The sequence below is a fragment of the Onychomys torridus genome, chromosome 13 (assembly GCF_903995425.1).
Source record: "Onychomys torridus chromosome 13, mOncTor1.1, whole genome shotgun sequence".
Classification (NCBI taxonomy): domain Eukaryota; kingdom Metazoa; phylum Chordata; class Mammalia; order Rodentia; family Cricetidae; genus Onychomys; species Onychomys torridus.
Genome location: NC_050455.1, coordinates 3,251,742 through 3,267,500, shown reverse-complemented (window position 1 = coordinate 3,267,500; position 15,759 = coordinate 3,251,742). Strand labels below are relative to the sequence as shown.

At 46.2% G+C, this 15,759-nt stretch overlaps 1 protein-coding gene across 1 annotated transcript in view; it reads right to left on the bottom strand.

Annotated features, from left to right (window-relative positions):
• Positions 1 to 15,759, bottom strand: part of Lama3 (laminin subunit alpha 3) — a 252,313-nt gene that overhangs the window by 66,367 nt on the left and 170,187 nt on the right. The window contains 4 exon segments of the mRNA XM_036204961.1: positions 4,450 to 4,563; positions 8,415 to 8,645; positions 11,649 to 11,732; positions 13,504 to 13,602. Coding sequence (XP_036060854.1) covers positions 4,450 to 4,563; positions 8,415 to 8,645; positions 11,649 to 11,732; positions 13,504 to 13,602 — 528 coding nt within the window.

The following is a 15,759-nucleotide window of genomic DNA, read 5'->3' as shown; positions in this document are numbered from 1 at the left end:
TGGTGCCCACTTTTAATCCCAGAACTCAGGAATTAGAGGCAGACAGATCTCTGTGAGTTCAAGGCCAGCCTGGTCTACAGAGTGAGTCCCAGGGAGACAGCCAGGACTACACAAAGAAACCCTATCTCCAAAAAAACAAGGAAGGAAGGAAGGGAGGAAGGAAGGAAGGAAGGAAGGAAGGAAGGAAGGAAGGAAGGAAGGAAAGAAGGAAGGAAGGGATTGTTTCTAAGCATTTTATATTTGTAAATCCAATTACCTTTATGTCACAGTTAATGTCTAAAGGATGGCACTCCACAACAACATCACCAAGCAGCCTGATGGTGGGCTGTATGGGTTGTGTTAAGCATGTTTTCCTGTGGGATTTTTAATCTGTTATAACCTTTCTTGGATTCACCCTCCCTCACAACAAAGTTTCAAATACACACACACACACACACACACACACACACACACACACACACACCACACCACACCACACCACACGCACACTGAGGGAAGTCCCCTGTGCTATGGACATCTGGTAACTAAGAGATAACTTGTGTTCATGAAATGACCTGAAACAAGGTTGAACTCTGAAGGTTGCTTATATGTTTTTACCTCTATATGCCACCACAGTGCTTGAACAGAGGAAGATAATGGATGTGAAGACTTAAATAAATCCTGAAGCTAAGTTAGGAAAAATAAAAAACTTGAGGATGGGGCTTGTCTCCAATGGGAAAAAAATGCCTAGTTAAACAAATCCATCCTTTATGAATCTTTAAGGAACTAAAAGTTATATAAAACATGGTTAGGTAGTGTGTTGGTTTGGATGAGAATGTCTCCTTAGGCTCATATATGTAAACACTTGGTCCCCAGTTGGTGGAACTGTTTGGGAAGGTGTGGGAGCTCACAGAGGCTTCCTAGTGAGATCTGAGCTCGCTTTACCCAGCAGGGCTGCATAAGGGGATGGACTGACCACATGCATGGCTACCAGGTGCTTGGAAGGGTCTGCACTTGGATGTACAGTATGCTTTGATCTAGCCAGAAGGGGCCAGTGGATTTTGATCTAGGTCCTCCTGAAGCTATTCTGTGTTTCTGTCTGTCTCATCTCTGCTATCTTTTTATCTACTAATTCCTTATGCTTCTTTCCTCCTCATAGGAACCCTGTAAAAGGTGGGGGTGGGCCCCCCACAGGAAGGATTAGGAGGTGTGGCCTTGTTGGAGGAGGTGTCACTGGGAGTGAGCTTACAGGTTTCAATAGCCTGTGCAATGCTCAGTTAGCTCTCTCTGCCTCATGGTTGTTGCCCCTATATGTGGATGGGTAGGGTGGGTATGAGTGTGTTCACATGTGTGGTAGGGTGGGTGTGTTCACATGTGTGGTAGGGTGGGTGTGTTCACATGTGTGGTAGGGTAGGCTGGGTGTGTTCACATGTGTGGTAGAGTGGGTGTGGGTGTGTCCACATGTGGGGTAGGGTAGGGTGGGGTGGGTGTGTTCACATGTGTGGTAGGGCGGGTGTGGGTGTGTCCACGTGTGGTAGGGTGGGTGTGAGTGTGTTCACATGTGTGGTAGGGTGGGTGTGTTCACATGTGTGGTAGGGTAGGGTGGGTGTGTTCACATGTGTGGTAGGGTAGGGTGGGTGTGTTCACATGTGTGGTAGGGTAGGGTGGGTGTGTCCACATGTGTGGTAGGGTGGGTGGGTGTGTAAAGCAGGTTCTTGAGAGGAAGGGTTGTATCTGGTGGGCCTGAGCTCAGCCGGGATCTCAGAACCACAGCAATTTGTCAGGATTTCCTGAGGAGTGAGGGCTGTGCCTCGAGGGACCACAGTGGCCTTAGAGACAGGCAAAGAGAGAACTACAGAAAGAGCAAATGGAAAGACAACCCTTGTTTGATTGGAAGATGAAGTACGACTCCGACAGGTTATCATACGTGAAGTGTACCGAATCTAGAGAAAGTTCCCTTTGTTCTCTAGAAGATAGACTTGACATCCGGCCACGGTTCTGTGGTAAGATAAACATTGCCTCATGATGAAAGCATCACCGTGTCACACACACCAGGCAGTATCAAACAGACTGCTGCTCAGGAAAACAACCCACTGGGGCCTTTTAGTCTTTTTGAACTTATAAGGTTAAAATCTAACAAAATATTCCATCAGGCGGCCCCCTTGGCACTTTCCTGTTCTGGCCTGCCCCAGCTTGAAGCAGATCCCCAGAGCCTAGCAGGCTCAGTAGAGGCCAGGGACTCCACATGTGCTACCACACCACACAAGCAAGTCCAAGGCAGCAGAGTGAGCTGCCAAAGGTCCTTAACTGGGGGCGGCCCTGGCTGTAGAAGGGAGAGCTCTGATGGAACAGGAAAGTGAAGTACACTTAAAACCAGGTATACATATGAATAAAGCATTTAAAAGACTCTTTTGGGATGAAAATTACCTAAACTATTTTTTTTTTTGGAGATGTGGTCTCACTGTATAGCCTTCTTAACCAGTAACCTGCCATGGAGACCAAGCCAGCCTTGAACTCACAGAGCACTGCCTGCCTCTGTTTCCCAAGTGTTGGAATTAAGTGCTACCATTCCTAGAAACAAGCTAATTTTTGTTGTTGGTTGGTCTTTGGTATTTTTTGTGGGGGAAGGGGGAGATGCCATCTAGCTCCCAAATAAGTCACACATGGAGGCTCATTCTTAATTATCAACACCTGGCCTTAGCTTGGCTTAGTTTCTTTTCAGCTTTCCTAACTTATTCTGACTACCTTTTGCCTCTGGGCTTTTTGAGTTCTTTTTTTTTTTAACTTCTGTAAATCTTACTCTTACTCCGTGGCTTGCTGTGTAGCTGTGTAGCTGGTTGGCTAGGTGGCTGTGTAGCTGAGTGACTGACCCCTGGAGTCCTCCTCCTTCTCTGGCTCCTAGCTCTCAGATCCCTCCTCCCAGATTTCTCCTCCTATATATCCTCTCTGCCTGCCAGCCCCACCCATCCTTTCTCCTACCTTGATATTGGCCATTCAGCTCTTTATTAGACCATCAGGTGTTTTAGATAGGCACAGTAACACAGCTTCATGGAGTTAAACAAATGCAATATAAACAAAAGTAATACACCTTAAAATATTCTACTACAAAAAAATATTCTACTACAAATTTTATTGGAGAGAATTTGATAAAACATTCCAAAGTAAGACCCTTTTCTAGCATATAAACTATAGCCATCAATAACTGCAAAAAAAGGAAGAGAGAAAGAAAGAAAGAAAGAAAGAAAGAAAGAAAGAAAGAGAGAGAGAGAGAGAGAGAAAGAGAGAGAGAAAAAGAGAAAAGAAAAGGAAGTAGCTAGAAGGCCTAGGGCCTCTGTGAGGAAGGAGAAGTGAGGACACACTTCACCTCCTTGGTGTGATCCCTTCACCCACCTCTCCTGTAACCCTACCTTATCTTGGAGCCAGGGGTGTTTGTATTTGACTGACTAGGCATGAGCCATAAGCCATTCTCAGTATCCCCTTCTCTCTAATTTTTTCTTTCTTTTTATCCTTTCTTTTCCTTTCATCACTAATGTCCTGCCTCCCTCCCTTCCATGGAAGGTCTCCTGTGTCTCAGGATGGCCTCAAACTGGAGGTTTAAATAAGAATGGCTCCCTTGGGTTCATGTATTTGAATGCTTCATCATCAGGGAGTGGCACTATTCAAGAAGGATTAGGGGGTGTGGCCTGGTTGGAGGAAGTGTGTCACTGTGGGTGGGCTTTGAGGTTTCAAAAGCCCAAGCCAGGTCCAGTGTTGCTCTCTGCCTATGGATCAGGATGAAGGACTTCCAGCTCCTGCTCCAGCATCTGTTTGCATGCCACCATGCTCCCACCATGAGGATAATGGACTAACCCTCTGAAACTGGAAGCCAGCCCCAATGAAATGCTTTCCATTGTAAGAGTTGCTGTGGTCATGTGTTTCTCCACAGCAACAGAACAGTGACTACCATAACTTACAATCCTCCTGCCTCCAACTCTAGAGTCTGGGATTACAGCCTGGTTTAGGGGTGCTGGGGGTCAAATGCAAAGTCCTGTGCATATGAGGTGAGCTCTCTGCCCACCCAGTCCCATCTTCAACACCCTGTAATAGAGGTACTGTTCCTCTGACAGCCACAAGTGTCCCCCCTGAAACCCATGTCACCCCACAAAACTGAGCCCCAAAGTGACAGCTCAGACTTATATAGCCAGGCAAGTGTTAAGGCCCACGATGCACTTGTTACTACCACTTGATGAGGCAGAGGTCATAGAAAGGTAGCTCATAACTGTCCTGACAGGTGCTCTCTTCTGAGAGTGCATGTTACAATGGAGGCAAAGTGAAGTGTGAAACATCTAATTCAGCCTGAGGATTCAGGTGTCTCCTTCATGGCCATAGCAATCTCTGTTTGGGGTTCAATGAGAGGTGGAACATTGACATCTCAGGGGAAAGAGGAGGAACAGATTGCCTGCCAGCAACAGCAACTTCCAGTTTACTCACAATGCACATCCCTGAGCCGTCCTGGCAGCGATTTGAATGTCCGTTGCAATTGCAGGGAACACACCTTCCCGTGGGTGGGCTTTTGTTGTCCCGATAGTATCCAGGGCGACAAGCCTATTTTTCAAACAAAAATGTTTCATCAATACAAAGAAAAGAGAATTATTATTTTCTTACTGTGAAGAAGTCAAGGTTTTAAAAGATTCCCTCCCCAGGGGCTGTGTGGATTTCTGACACCAACCAGCAGCCAGTGTGGCTCCTGGTTGGTAAGACTGTGCTGTCTTTGTGCTGGTGGGAATGGGACCTGACAGAGAAAGGAGACGTGGCCATGGGCCCCTTCACATACCAGCTGTCTCAAAGGGGCTGAGCAGGCGGAGGGTGAGAGAAAGGAGGGCGGTCCCTACTGGGGCATAGGGCCAAGCCAACTCAAGGTCGACAGTCTCCTGACAGCTCACCCTCCCCAAGTATGGGTTCAGGCTTGTAGGAGCCGGGTGGAGTGGGCATAGTCTTCAACGAGTCCTCTCAATAATGGTACAATTATTGGAACCATTTTAGCAACACTCACTAACCAGTGGTCAGCAGGTGTTGAGTGCTCACATACAAGACTGTTCTTAAGAATTTGGCCTACTGTGAAGACAGAGACCCAGCCTGAGAGAGTCTCCAGGTTTAGTCTTGTTTCCATGTTTCTGTAGAATCAGTTAATTTTATCTCCAGTCTGCTGTCTCCTTCCAGATAATAGCATGGCTTTTAGCTGGGTGAAAAGTGTGTGTGTGTGTGTGTGTGTGTGTGTGTGTGTGTGTGTGTGTGTGTACTTGGGTTTTTTGAGTCAGTATTTCTCTGTATAGCCCTAGCTATCCTGGAACTCACTCTATACGCCAGGCTGGCCTTGAACTCACAGAGATCTACCTGCCTCTGCGTTTGCCTCTGAGTGCTGGGATTAAAGGTGTGTGTCACCACCACCCGGCAAGAGTTTAATATTTTTTCCATGGACTTATGTCTTATTTAAAAGATTCTGTTAAGAACTTTCCAACAGGACTTTAATCCCAGCACTTGGAAGACAGAGGTAGAGGATCTCTGAGTTCCAGGCCAGCCAGTGCTACAGAGTAAAACCCTAGCTAAAAAAAAAAAAAATTATAACACTGGCCATTTCCCCTTGTTTGTGGCTCTGGTCTCCCAGATTTCCATCTTGAAAGCACCAAGAAGAATTAATATCTCAACCCATCTGATGAATGATCTTAAAACAGCACATATGTCCATAACAAGACTCTGAAATGGCAGTCAATGCAAAACCTGAAGTAAACAGGCCAGTCTCACCGCCCATGTCCACAAAGGACCTGCGCCTGGGCATCTGGAATAGTGTGGGATAATGTGCTGTCTGGGGGGGCCCTCAACTCCAGCCAGGCTCTCCTTCCCAAATGACCAATGGCTAACAGATCATACAAACAACAGAACGTAATTCCCAATATAATATGCTCCTTTATGTGATTAGGGACCATGTTTAGGCAAAGGGATATATTGAGGAAAAAAAACTTTTATAAAAAAAAATGACTTTAAGGCTATATGAACAGGCTTGTCTAAAGGAGAATTAAGTATGAAAGGAATGTTCTGATAGCTCAGCTGGGAGATGCACCTGAATGAAATCCAGCCAGGGACTGAGTGACCCTATTGACAACAATCCAGCTGCAATATGAACTGGCAGGTGCCTTACACACATCACGTCACTTGCTCAAAATAATTATATTGGGTAAGGGACAAATTATTCAAATGAACGAATAGGTCTCGTGAGTTGAAGGTACCATGCTTGGACAAAAGCCTTAATTAAATCTGCTATGGGAAAGAACAGTCTATCATGATCAAAACAAAATCATCCACCTTAATGTGCTTTTAATTATAAGCAGGAGAAATGCTCTGCCCAAGTTCCAGGTCACTCCAGGTGACTCGGAGTACTTGTTAGTGACTCAATTGTAACCATCTCATGCCTCCACAAAGCAAGCAAACACATTTCACAGAAGTATTCAAATTCTATTGAAGATCTCCAGGTGAAAATGAGTGTGTCCTATACTTCAATAAAGAGACTTAAAGGTGGTGAAGCTTTACAAAGCCATGTTTTTAAGAATAAAATTTCCTGTAACATTTTATATTATAGATGATAAAATGCCGCATCCACTTTCTGGGTCAATCTTATAGGCCACAGGCTCTATTTCTCTGTAAGTACACATGTAGCAGCCAGGGCATGTAAGGAGTGAACAAAAGTCATGAATGTTTCATGCCCGGCAAATCGCAGCATGTCCATGAGGCACTATACAAACTTGATCGTTTTTCTTAGTCTTGGCTCTTATTGTTCCTCATATTTTACTTTGTGGGTAAATTTTCTTCCAAGTAAAACTGGCAAGCATACAGGCAATAGACTCTTGTCCCAGGCTTGAGCTAGTCCCTAAAGGGCACCGAGTTTCGTGGTATACCACTACTCCACAAGCATCCAAGCTCTCAACTGTCTAGGCATTCCAAGGTGGGCTGATGTTTATGGGGCTTGTGGTTAATAGCTCAGGAGAACAATCTGCCCAGCCCTGCAATAAACCCTGCCACTCACCGCAACCGGGAGGCTGCCTGCCCTTCCCCCAGACCACCCATCTACTCCGCAATAACCCTAACTCAAAATGTCACCAAGCTGGACACATTTTCCCACCCCAAAGGGAAATTTAAAAAGGGCATTACCTGACTAGGTCTGAGCTCCGTATAACTTGCTTGCAGATGATTTTGACCTGGATGCTGAAGAAATGCTACCCTTTGCTGCCCTGAGCCATACCCCAGGCACTGGCCCAGGGCTGTCCCAAAGATCCACAACCATCCTGTGCTCCAGGTTGACCACCTCACTGCAGGGGGCATCCTGATCCCAGGGTGCCCTGCCAGGCTGCATGCAAAGCTCTGTACTCCCTCTTATACGTGCCCTCCCTGCTCAGTGCCCGGGCCTGTCTGACTCAGGGAAGGAAGGACGGCTGTCTGCAGCAGGGCCCCACCTTTACACTTCACACATGACTCAGCCTACGGGAGAGAAAGCACAGAACAGTTCCACAGGTAAGCACAGCCTTGTAATTCCTGAGAGGTGGGGCAGACGTCACCTTCTACCCACCTGGCCCTGCAGACAGCCCCAGATGATTAGAGCTGCTGTAAATCACAGGCTGAGTCAGCCCAAAAGCCCACACCCTGGCCACGAGGGTGCTAATTCGCCGTCTCCTCTTTTCCTTGGGCTATCTAATTTATATTTTAAATCAGTTAGAAAAGAGATGGTAGGCATTGAGCTGAGTGGAGCTAACCTGTGAGCCAACTCACAAGAAAAGGAGCCTCCAGGATGCCATCACAAGGGGCAGAGTTTCTGGCTTAAAACACAGGAAAGTGAAGACGTTTGCTAGTTTATGTGCTTTTGGTGACAGGGTACCCAGAACAACATCATTGCTATCTCCCACTAATTTTGCCAACACCAAGTCTCATTAGGAAAAGAACACATTGATGTATGGGTTGAAAATGGTTTCATTCTGTAGTACATTTTAATCATGTGAGGGTAAATTCAAACACTTCGGACCTGCTAAGAGGTGGAAAATCGGAGAGAGGGTTTCCCTTTTGCTTCCATGGAATTCTCTGAATTTAACTGCACTAGGGTTGCAGAGTGACGGAAGGCGGCTCTGGCCCAGCTTACAGGGAAGGACAGACAAACACCGAGTCTTCCTACCTCTATTTCTACATCTATGGAGCACCCACAGTCCCTTTGAAAGGCAAGACACTGTGATGTCTTTGTCACATTTGATTCAAATCCCAGGTCTAGGGAAGATGCTAGACCTGGCCCAGCACATTTGGATAATGGGTAGAGAAAGCCCCAACTATGCTGCATTGCTGGACAGCAGCCAGAACAAGCCAGACACGGATGGGGGCCCCAGGAAGTGAGGAATACCATGGCTAGGAAAATTTCCTACCTGACATGAGTCACCTGTGTAGTCAGGGGGACAGACACACATCTCTACAAGATGAGCTCTGGGTCCGCTTCCTGTGTTAGAGGCCTCCTCCAGCCCTACCTCGCCCAGGGTGAGCCGCTGTGTCTCGGTGAAGTAGAGGCCCCGGATGTACAGCCCTTCCAGTTGGGACAGCACAGTCATCAGCTCTTCCCGGGACACTGGGGCACTGTTGCCCTCGTGTCTGAAGTTTCCCTGCACAGTAAATGGAGAGGTTTCCTTAGGCAAGGTCACTTCCGGAGAGAAAGGCCCTGGAATGGGTCCAAGTGAAGACATTCAGAATGTCTGAGGGAAAAGGAGTCCAGGAAAGATGGGGAAGTCCTCCTGGGACACAGTCACACCAGGCTGCTCCAGGGAAGGGGATCTCCATGACCAGCGCCATGCCTTGGAAATGAACTTTAATCTGGGAAAACATAGTCTGTGATGAAGATGTAGAAAAAAAGCCTAACTCAGCAATGTGCATCATTAAGACAGCAAACACTCTTTTCTTGTACACGTATTGGTTTTATTAATTTGCTGCTTTGTTTGTGTGCTTGGTTGGATTTTTTTTGTTGTTGTTTTTTGTTTTGTTTTTTCAAGACAGGGTTTCTCTGTGTAGCTTTGTGCCTTTCCTGGAACTCACTTGGTAGCCCAGGCTGGCCTCGAATTCACAGAGATCCGCCTGCCTCTGCCTCCTGAGTGCTGGGATTAAAGGCATGTGCCACCACCACCCGGCTAGCTTGGTTGGATTTTTGTTGTTTTGTTTTTTTCTTTTTGAGACAGAGTCTAGCTAAGAAGCCCCAGCTGGCCTGGCACTCAGGATCCTTCTACCTTTAGCCTCCCAAGTCCTGAGATCCCCAGTGTGAGACACTTCATGACTCTTCCTATCATTTTTTATTTGTAGTAGATGTATGTGGTTTTTGTTTTGTTTTGTTCCAAGACAGGGTTTCTCTGTGTAGCCCTGTCTGTTCTGGAACTCACTATATAGACCAGGCTGGCCTCGGACCCGGAGATCCACCCACCTCTGGCTCCTGAGTGCTGGGATTAAATGTGTGCACAACCACTACTGCCTGGCTGATGTATGTAATTTTATTGTTAAAAAAAAAAAAAAAAAACCACATGCCATGAAAAGTACTATCATATCCATTTTATTTATAGATTCTGTAGTGCAGTGGTCTGAGCTATGAGCACAACACTGCACAAGTCTCAAAAACTTGCTCATGGTTGGGAACAAAAACTCTAGGCAGACCCCCTCCAGCCCTGGAAACGCACACCCTGCTTTCTAAGAGCTGGACTGTGTTAGGGACTGCATATCAGTGGACTGACTTACATCCTGTATGTTTTTGTGATTGGGTCCTTCTTACCAAGAAGTTGTTTAGTAATGAATTTTCTGCTTGTAGCTCAGATCAGTGCACTAAATTTTTTGCACATGAATTCTTTGTTTCTTAATTGTTCATGTTGTTTGTTTCTTCTGCTTTGTGATTTTTTCCACTTTATGTGGTGTATGTGTATGAGTGCACACACATATGTCAGAACACATGTGGAGCTCAGAGGGACAGCCTGCAGGGGCAGTTCTCTCCTCCCACCACGTGGATTCCTGGGATCGAACCTAGGTCCTCAGGCGTGCTAGCTGATACCTCTACCTGCTGTGCCATCTTTCCAGCCCTCCTTCGATGTTTGAATAGCTCCTCCACTACCTTTGACCACCAGCGTTCTGTTCCTGAGGCCACTTGCATGTGATGGATCGGGGCTTTGGTAGTTAGTTCTTTCTTTGTCTTTCTGCACGTGAGTTACAGTATGTTTGTGTGGACCTCTTCCTTCTATCCTAGTTAGACTTGGGGGTTTGGCACTGTGATATTAGTGACTCTCATCATGTTTGGCAAGTGATTCCTGCCGAATATTTTCTCTTCTCTTTCTGAAATCTCCATTACATACATTGGTACACTTGAGCTCCTCCAAGCCCGTATCTGCCTCCAAATGCATGTAAGCAGCAAGCCCCTGTGGTGTACTGAAGTCTAGACCATGTAGTGGGGGTTTGTGCTTTGGTCATAATAAAGTGCCAGGTAGTAGCTGGCTTACACCAAGACGTTGGTCATGGTCTGGAAGCTCTGAGTACCAGCTGCATGAGCTCCTGGGGAAGCTCTCTTCCTGATTTGTAGATAACCATTATCACTGCATCTTACATGATGAAAAGAAGGCAGCCTCTCTGATGTGCCTCTTTACGTTGGTCTAATTATTTACCTATGTGTATGTGGCAGTCTGCATGTGCATGCACATGCATGGATGTGTTTATGGAGAGCAGAGGAGCCACTGAATCCCCTACAGCAGGAGTTTCAGGAGGCTGTGAGCCACCCAACCTTAGTGTTGGGAACCAAACTCAGGCCCTCTGCAAAGGCAACAATGCTCTAAACCATGGAACCATCTCTCTTAACACTAAAGAACATGAGCTCTCTGGTCGTTTTGGGCATGAGAGATGGCTCAGTGGGTAAGACGGAGATGGGAGTACCCCCCAGATTGCTAACTAGCCTTCCTGGCAAGTTTCACACTAAGAAATCTTGTCTTAGACAAATGAGAAACAGCAGCTAAGGAACCATAGCTGAGGTTATCCTCTGGCCCGCACACACATGCATGTGCACACACACACACACACACACACACACACACACACACACACACACACAGGATAAAGGAGATATTTATAAAAGAAGATATAAGCAAAAACATGTAAGCATCAAACACTCAATGGTATATTATATTCTAGATTATGCGGTAGGGTGGGAGTTTCACATGGTGTGTGTGTGTGTGTGTGTGTGTGTGTGTGTGTGTGTGTGTGTGTGTGAATGTGTGCAGTATGCAGGTGTCATGATGTTTGCATATAGGTCAGAGGACAAATTTTGGGAATCAGTTCTCTCCTTCCACCATGTAAGTCCCAGGGATCAAACTCAGGTTGTCAGGGTTGGGATCAAGCTCTTTACCCATGTAGCTACCTGACTGGTCCCTGTTGGGTTTTTTGGTTTTTGTTTGTTTTTTTAAACCATACCACCCCCACCCTCTGTGTGTGTGTGTGTGTGTGTGTGTGTGTGTGTGTGTGTGTGTGTATGGTTTTTTTCTCTCTCTCTGTATAAATGCAATCTGTATTCTTAAATAAGTGAAAATCTTGACTAAAAGAACTAAATGCAGATCAAAGACCATCAGAGACTCTTCTGGGGCTTGTCTTACCTCGACCAGTTGCAGCCTCCCGTGGTGCAGCCTGTCTGGCCGTGGGTCACTGGATTCCTTATGGATGATGGACATGTGCTGACCCTGTTTAAGGGGAAGCAGGAATGCATTAGTGCCTTGGTTGGGATGCTTTGAAGTTTATACTGATGTTAGAACAGATTTCTATGTGTGTCTACATTATATGAAACACCTGGCCCTAAACAGTTCAGAACTGACGGGTTAGTGACCCAGACACAGGTGAGTAGCAGCTCAAATGGTACGTTTCCACATATGACAACTACCTTGACCAAAAGTGATTTTAAAATATGAAGAAAGAATACGAGCTGGAGGGATGGCTCAGTGGTTTGGAGCACTGGCTGCTCTTCCACAGGACCTAAGTTCGATTCCTAGTATCCCCTTGGAGATTTACAACCATCTATTATCCAGTTGCAGGGGATCTGCTGCTCTCTCCTGTGCACAGACAGACATGCAGACGAAACACTCATACACACTAAATAAAGTATTTTTAAAAATGGAGAAGAGTATTCATTTAAATCATTCTTTGTAGTAAATGTGGGAAGTGCATTCCATGGCTGCCAATAGGACCATGCTTTTAGACTGCTGGAGAGGGCAGGGATGGAGGAAGGGTTAACAGAGTCTGGCTTTGCAGCTGGTGTGCTCAGAGAAAGAGTTCATGGATGAAGACATGGGCCCAGGGCCCTGTCTATGGGATCTGGCCACCCACTCTCGGCCTCTGCCCCATCCCATTCAGCACCTCTGGGGCTTTCACAGGACTGCATGGGCATGTCTAGGTCCTGCATTAGCAGCTCCACCTCAAGTCACACACCACAGCCCAGCTGTTCTGTGTTGGTTCCAAACCTGGAGGCAGTCCATGCATGAGGGCAGAACATTATCGAGGATCACAGATCACTCCAAACCTTAATCTAAGAAACAAGCCCCAAAGGCTCTTAATTATAGTGGTTTAAAATAAAGCAACAAAGAAAAATTTTGTGAGCCTAAATGATTTCCATGTCTGAAGGTAAAATCAAAGGAGATTTTGATCTTTGCCTCCCAGTGCATTCCAAGAGCATGTACAATTAAGTCCTCTGCAGTAGACATTATACACAGCAGCAGCTTCAGCTATGAGATGTGCTGCAGAACAGAAGCTGAAATACGGCCCTGCTGGGACAGTGCTTCCATCGAGTAATACGTGTCCTTATGTAACTCTAAAATCTTTGTTGCTTAATTTCCACAATGCTCTGCTAAGGTTCCTTTGAGTTTTTACCAGAACAATCCAATATATTTGTTTACTGGTCAAAGCAAAATATGGCTCGGCAGTGCTTGAACACAAAAATCTACCAAGCACATGGGGCCCGTTGCTATGAGGATGTGTGTGAGGCTTGCTGGTCCCCATTTACACTGCACCGTGCAAAGAAACCTTCCAGAAAGCTGGAGCTGCCAGCAGCCATCATAGCATCTAAGGCAGAAATGGAGGTGCGGATGGATCTCAGAGGCAGAGTGCCTGCACAGCAAATGTGAGGCAGCCTCCTTCCAAAGTAAGCAAAAACAGAGTTAGCATCTGGCTAGGGCTCCCTAACCCGTATTCCAGGGATTTTGTCTGTATTGCAGGGGTGCCGTGAAGAATGAGCTCAAAATCGTTTTGAGACTAAGTTGGAAGACTCAACTGTAAGAAAACATGGGGCGGTTTCGAAGATGAAATAAGCTGCACTGAAGGAGAAACAGGCACCCTTTGGGCAGGCGTGCCACACACTCTAACTTTCCGTGTCCAGGGTTTCAAATCACAAATCAATCAACATGCTGCACAACCGCTTACGGGCATTGCTTCCCGCTGCTTGGCCCACACCCTAATACCTACAGTGAGCTGCACATCTGGCTGCTTTTCCAGAAGAACCATGTCGCCAGGTAAGCCGAAGGACTTGGCTTGGTAGGTGAGGTAGCCGCCATACGAGGAAACCTGAAATTGAATGGGCAGTATCCACAGCACTGAAGATGACCAGGCTGACATTAACCAGGATGTCCAGAAAGACCAACCTGGACCGTCGGCAAAGGAGCCCTAGCGGGTGTGACTGAGAATACAGCCTTCCTCTCCCACTTTATGTCATTTTTAGATTCCTGAAACACACTGGCATGCTTGTGTAAGTGGGAATATACTTTTATTAAAAGTAATTATTATTATTAAAAGAAAAAATAATGATACTGCAACAAATAAGATTTTTTCTCCCTCTCCTGATGACTAAATAAAAAGTTCGCTTAATCCAAAGAAATTCTAAGAAATTCATTATTGAAATAGAAGAAATGAGATTATCAGTTGCGAAATAAATCCCTAAAAATAAATATTCAAAAAATATCCCTTGACAGCAGATGGCGACTATTTCCTGTTTGCTGGAGAGAGAAGCCACGACCAACTGCTCCCTCAGAGACTCAGATTGGGCCAGCACAGTGTGACCTTGGCGGCAATGTGCAGTGAAAGGTCAAAACTCTCCGTCCACTATTTCACCTCTGCTCCTGGTCTCTCCCACCTTAAAATCATCTAGGGTGAGGGAGTGACAAGAGTGTCCACAGCGACATCATCTCAGCTGAGAACAAAATGCTGTTTCAGGGGGAGCGGGGAGCATCTTGGGGTCCCGGGCCACAGAGGCTTCTCCTAGGACCTGCAACCTGATGAAGCTTCCCAGAGCATTTCCAGGGGACACCGAGGCTCATCTAGTTGACTTTAAGCACTGTCTTTTTGATAGGCTAGGCTATTTTAAAATGCGTGCATGAATTCTGATAATCCTTTCTAGAGTAGCTGGCATTACGAATGTCCCCACAGGCTCAGGTATCTGGACTTGGTTCTCTACTGTGGCACTGTTTGGGGAGGTTGTGGGACTTTTATGAGGTGTAGTGTAAGGTCATAGCTAGAACAGCTCCCCTTTACAGTGTAGCTTTGCCGCAGAAATTCTATCACCAGGGACAGGCTTTGAGAGTTCACACCCTTGCCCCTTTACAGCCCACTCTGCTTTCTCTGTGTGGTTAGAGGTGTGATCTCTCAGCTTCCTGCTCTAACCACCTGCTTCCATGCCGCCACCAAAATGAACTCTTCTAGATGTTGCTCTTGGGCAAGGTGTTTGATGGCAGTAAGAAAAGTAGCTGACACAGGGGGAAGTGCCATCGCCCTCTCCTTGTGTGTGGGCTCAACTCAGTGACTCATTTTCAAAAAGTTCACGAGCAGAATAAAGCGACGTGAGATTTCGCCTTTTCCAAAGTGGAGTTATAAGATTATCACGTCTGTCTAGAGTTCTATCTAGACAGATATCTAGACTATCTCATTTCTTCCTCAGCTCTGCCTTGTCACAGTGCTCCTCGAGTAGTCCAGCAAGGTCTCATGGGATGAGACTCTAAAGCCTCCAGCCAGATGGAGAAGGGACAGAAGCCTGCTAGCAACCATGGCAGTGGCCTCAGCAACTGGATCTTCTAGTTCTGAAGTGACTAGCCCTGGCTAACATCTTGACCACAACCCCAGAGGAAACTGCACCACTGACTGCTGGATCCCCAGTCTACAGACACTGAACAATTACTTGTCACCTTAAGCTGCTGCACAATAACAGATGACCAACACATGGGCTAACCATGGAGAGGAGAGGAGGGTTAGTGGGTGATGGAGGAGTGGGTCACAAGACCAACACATGGGCTAACCATGGAGAGGAGAGGAGGGTTAGCGGGTGATGGAGGAGTGGGTCACATGACCAACACATGGAGTAACCATGGAGAGGAGGGTTAGTGGATAATGGAGAAGTAGGTCACGTGGAACAAGTAATTCTTTGCACATGAAAATGTCAAAGTTCATAATTCTTCATCCAGAATTAGACATCTGGAGCCAACAATGAGTTAACAACCACTGAGTTAACTCATAGACAGTGAGTTAATGACTGATAATTTCATCAATTTTGCCTACATAATTGAACCTCTGTAAACACTCTGATATTTATTTAAGCTATGCACAATATAAAATTATGACATCTCATGAGCTGGGCCCTGTGAAATCCACTCTTTCTAACATCTTCCATTATGACTAACTTGAAGCCTATGCTACCTGATAGTCTTTCTACACAGGGCCCGAACTGTACTCAAA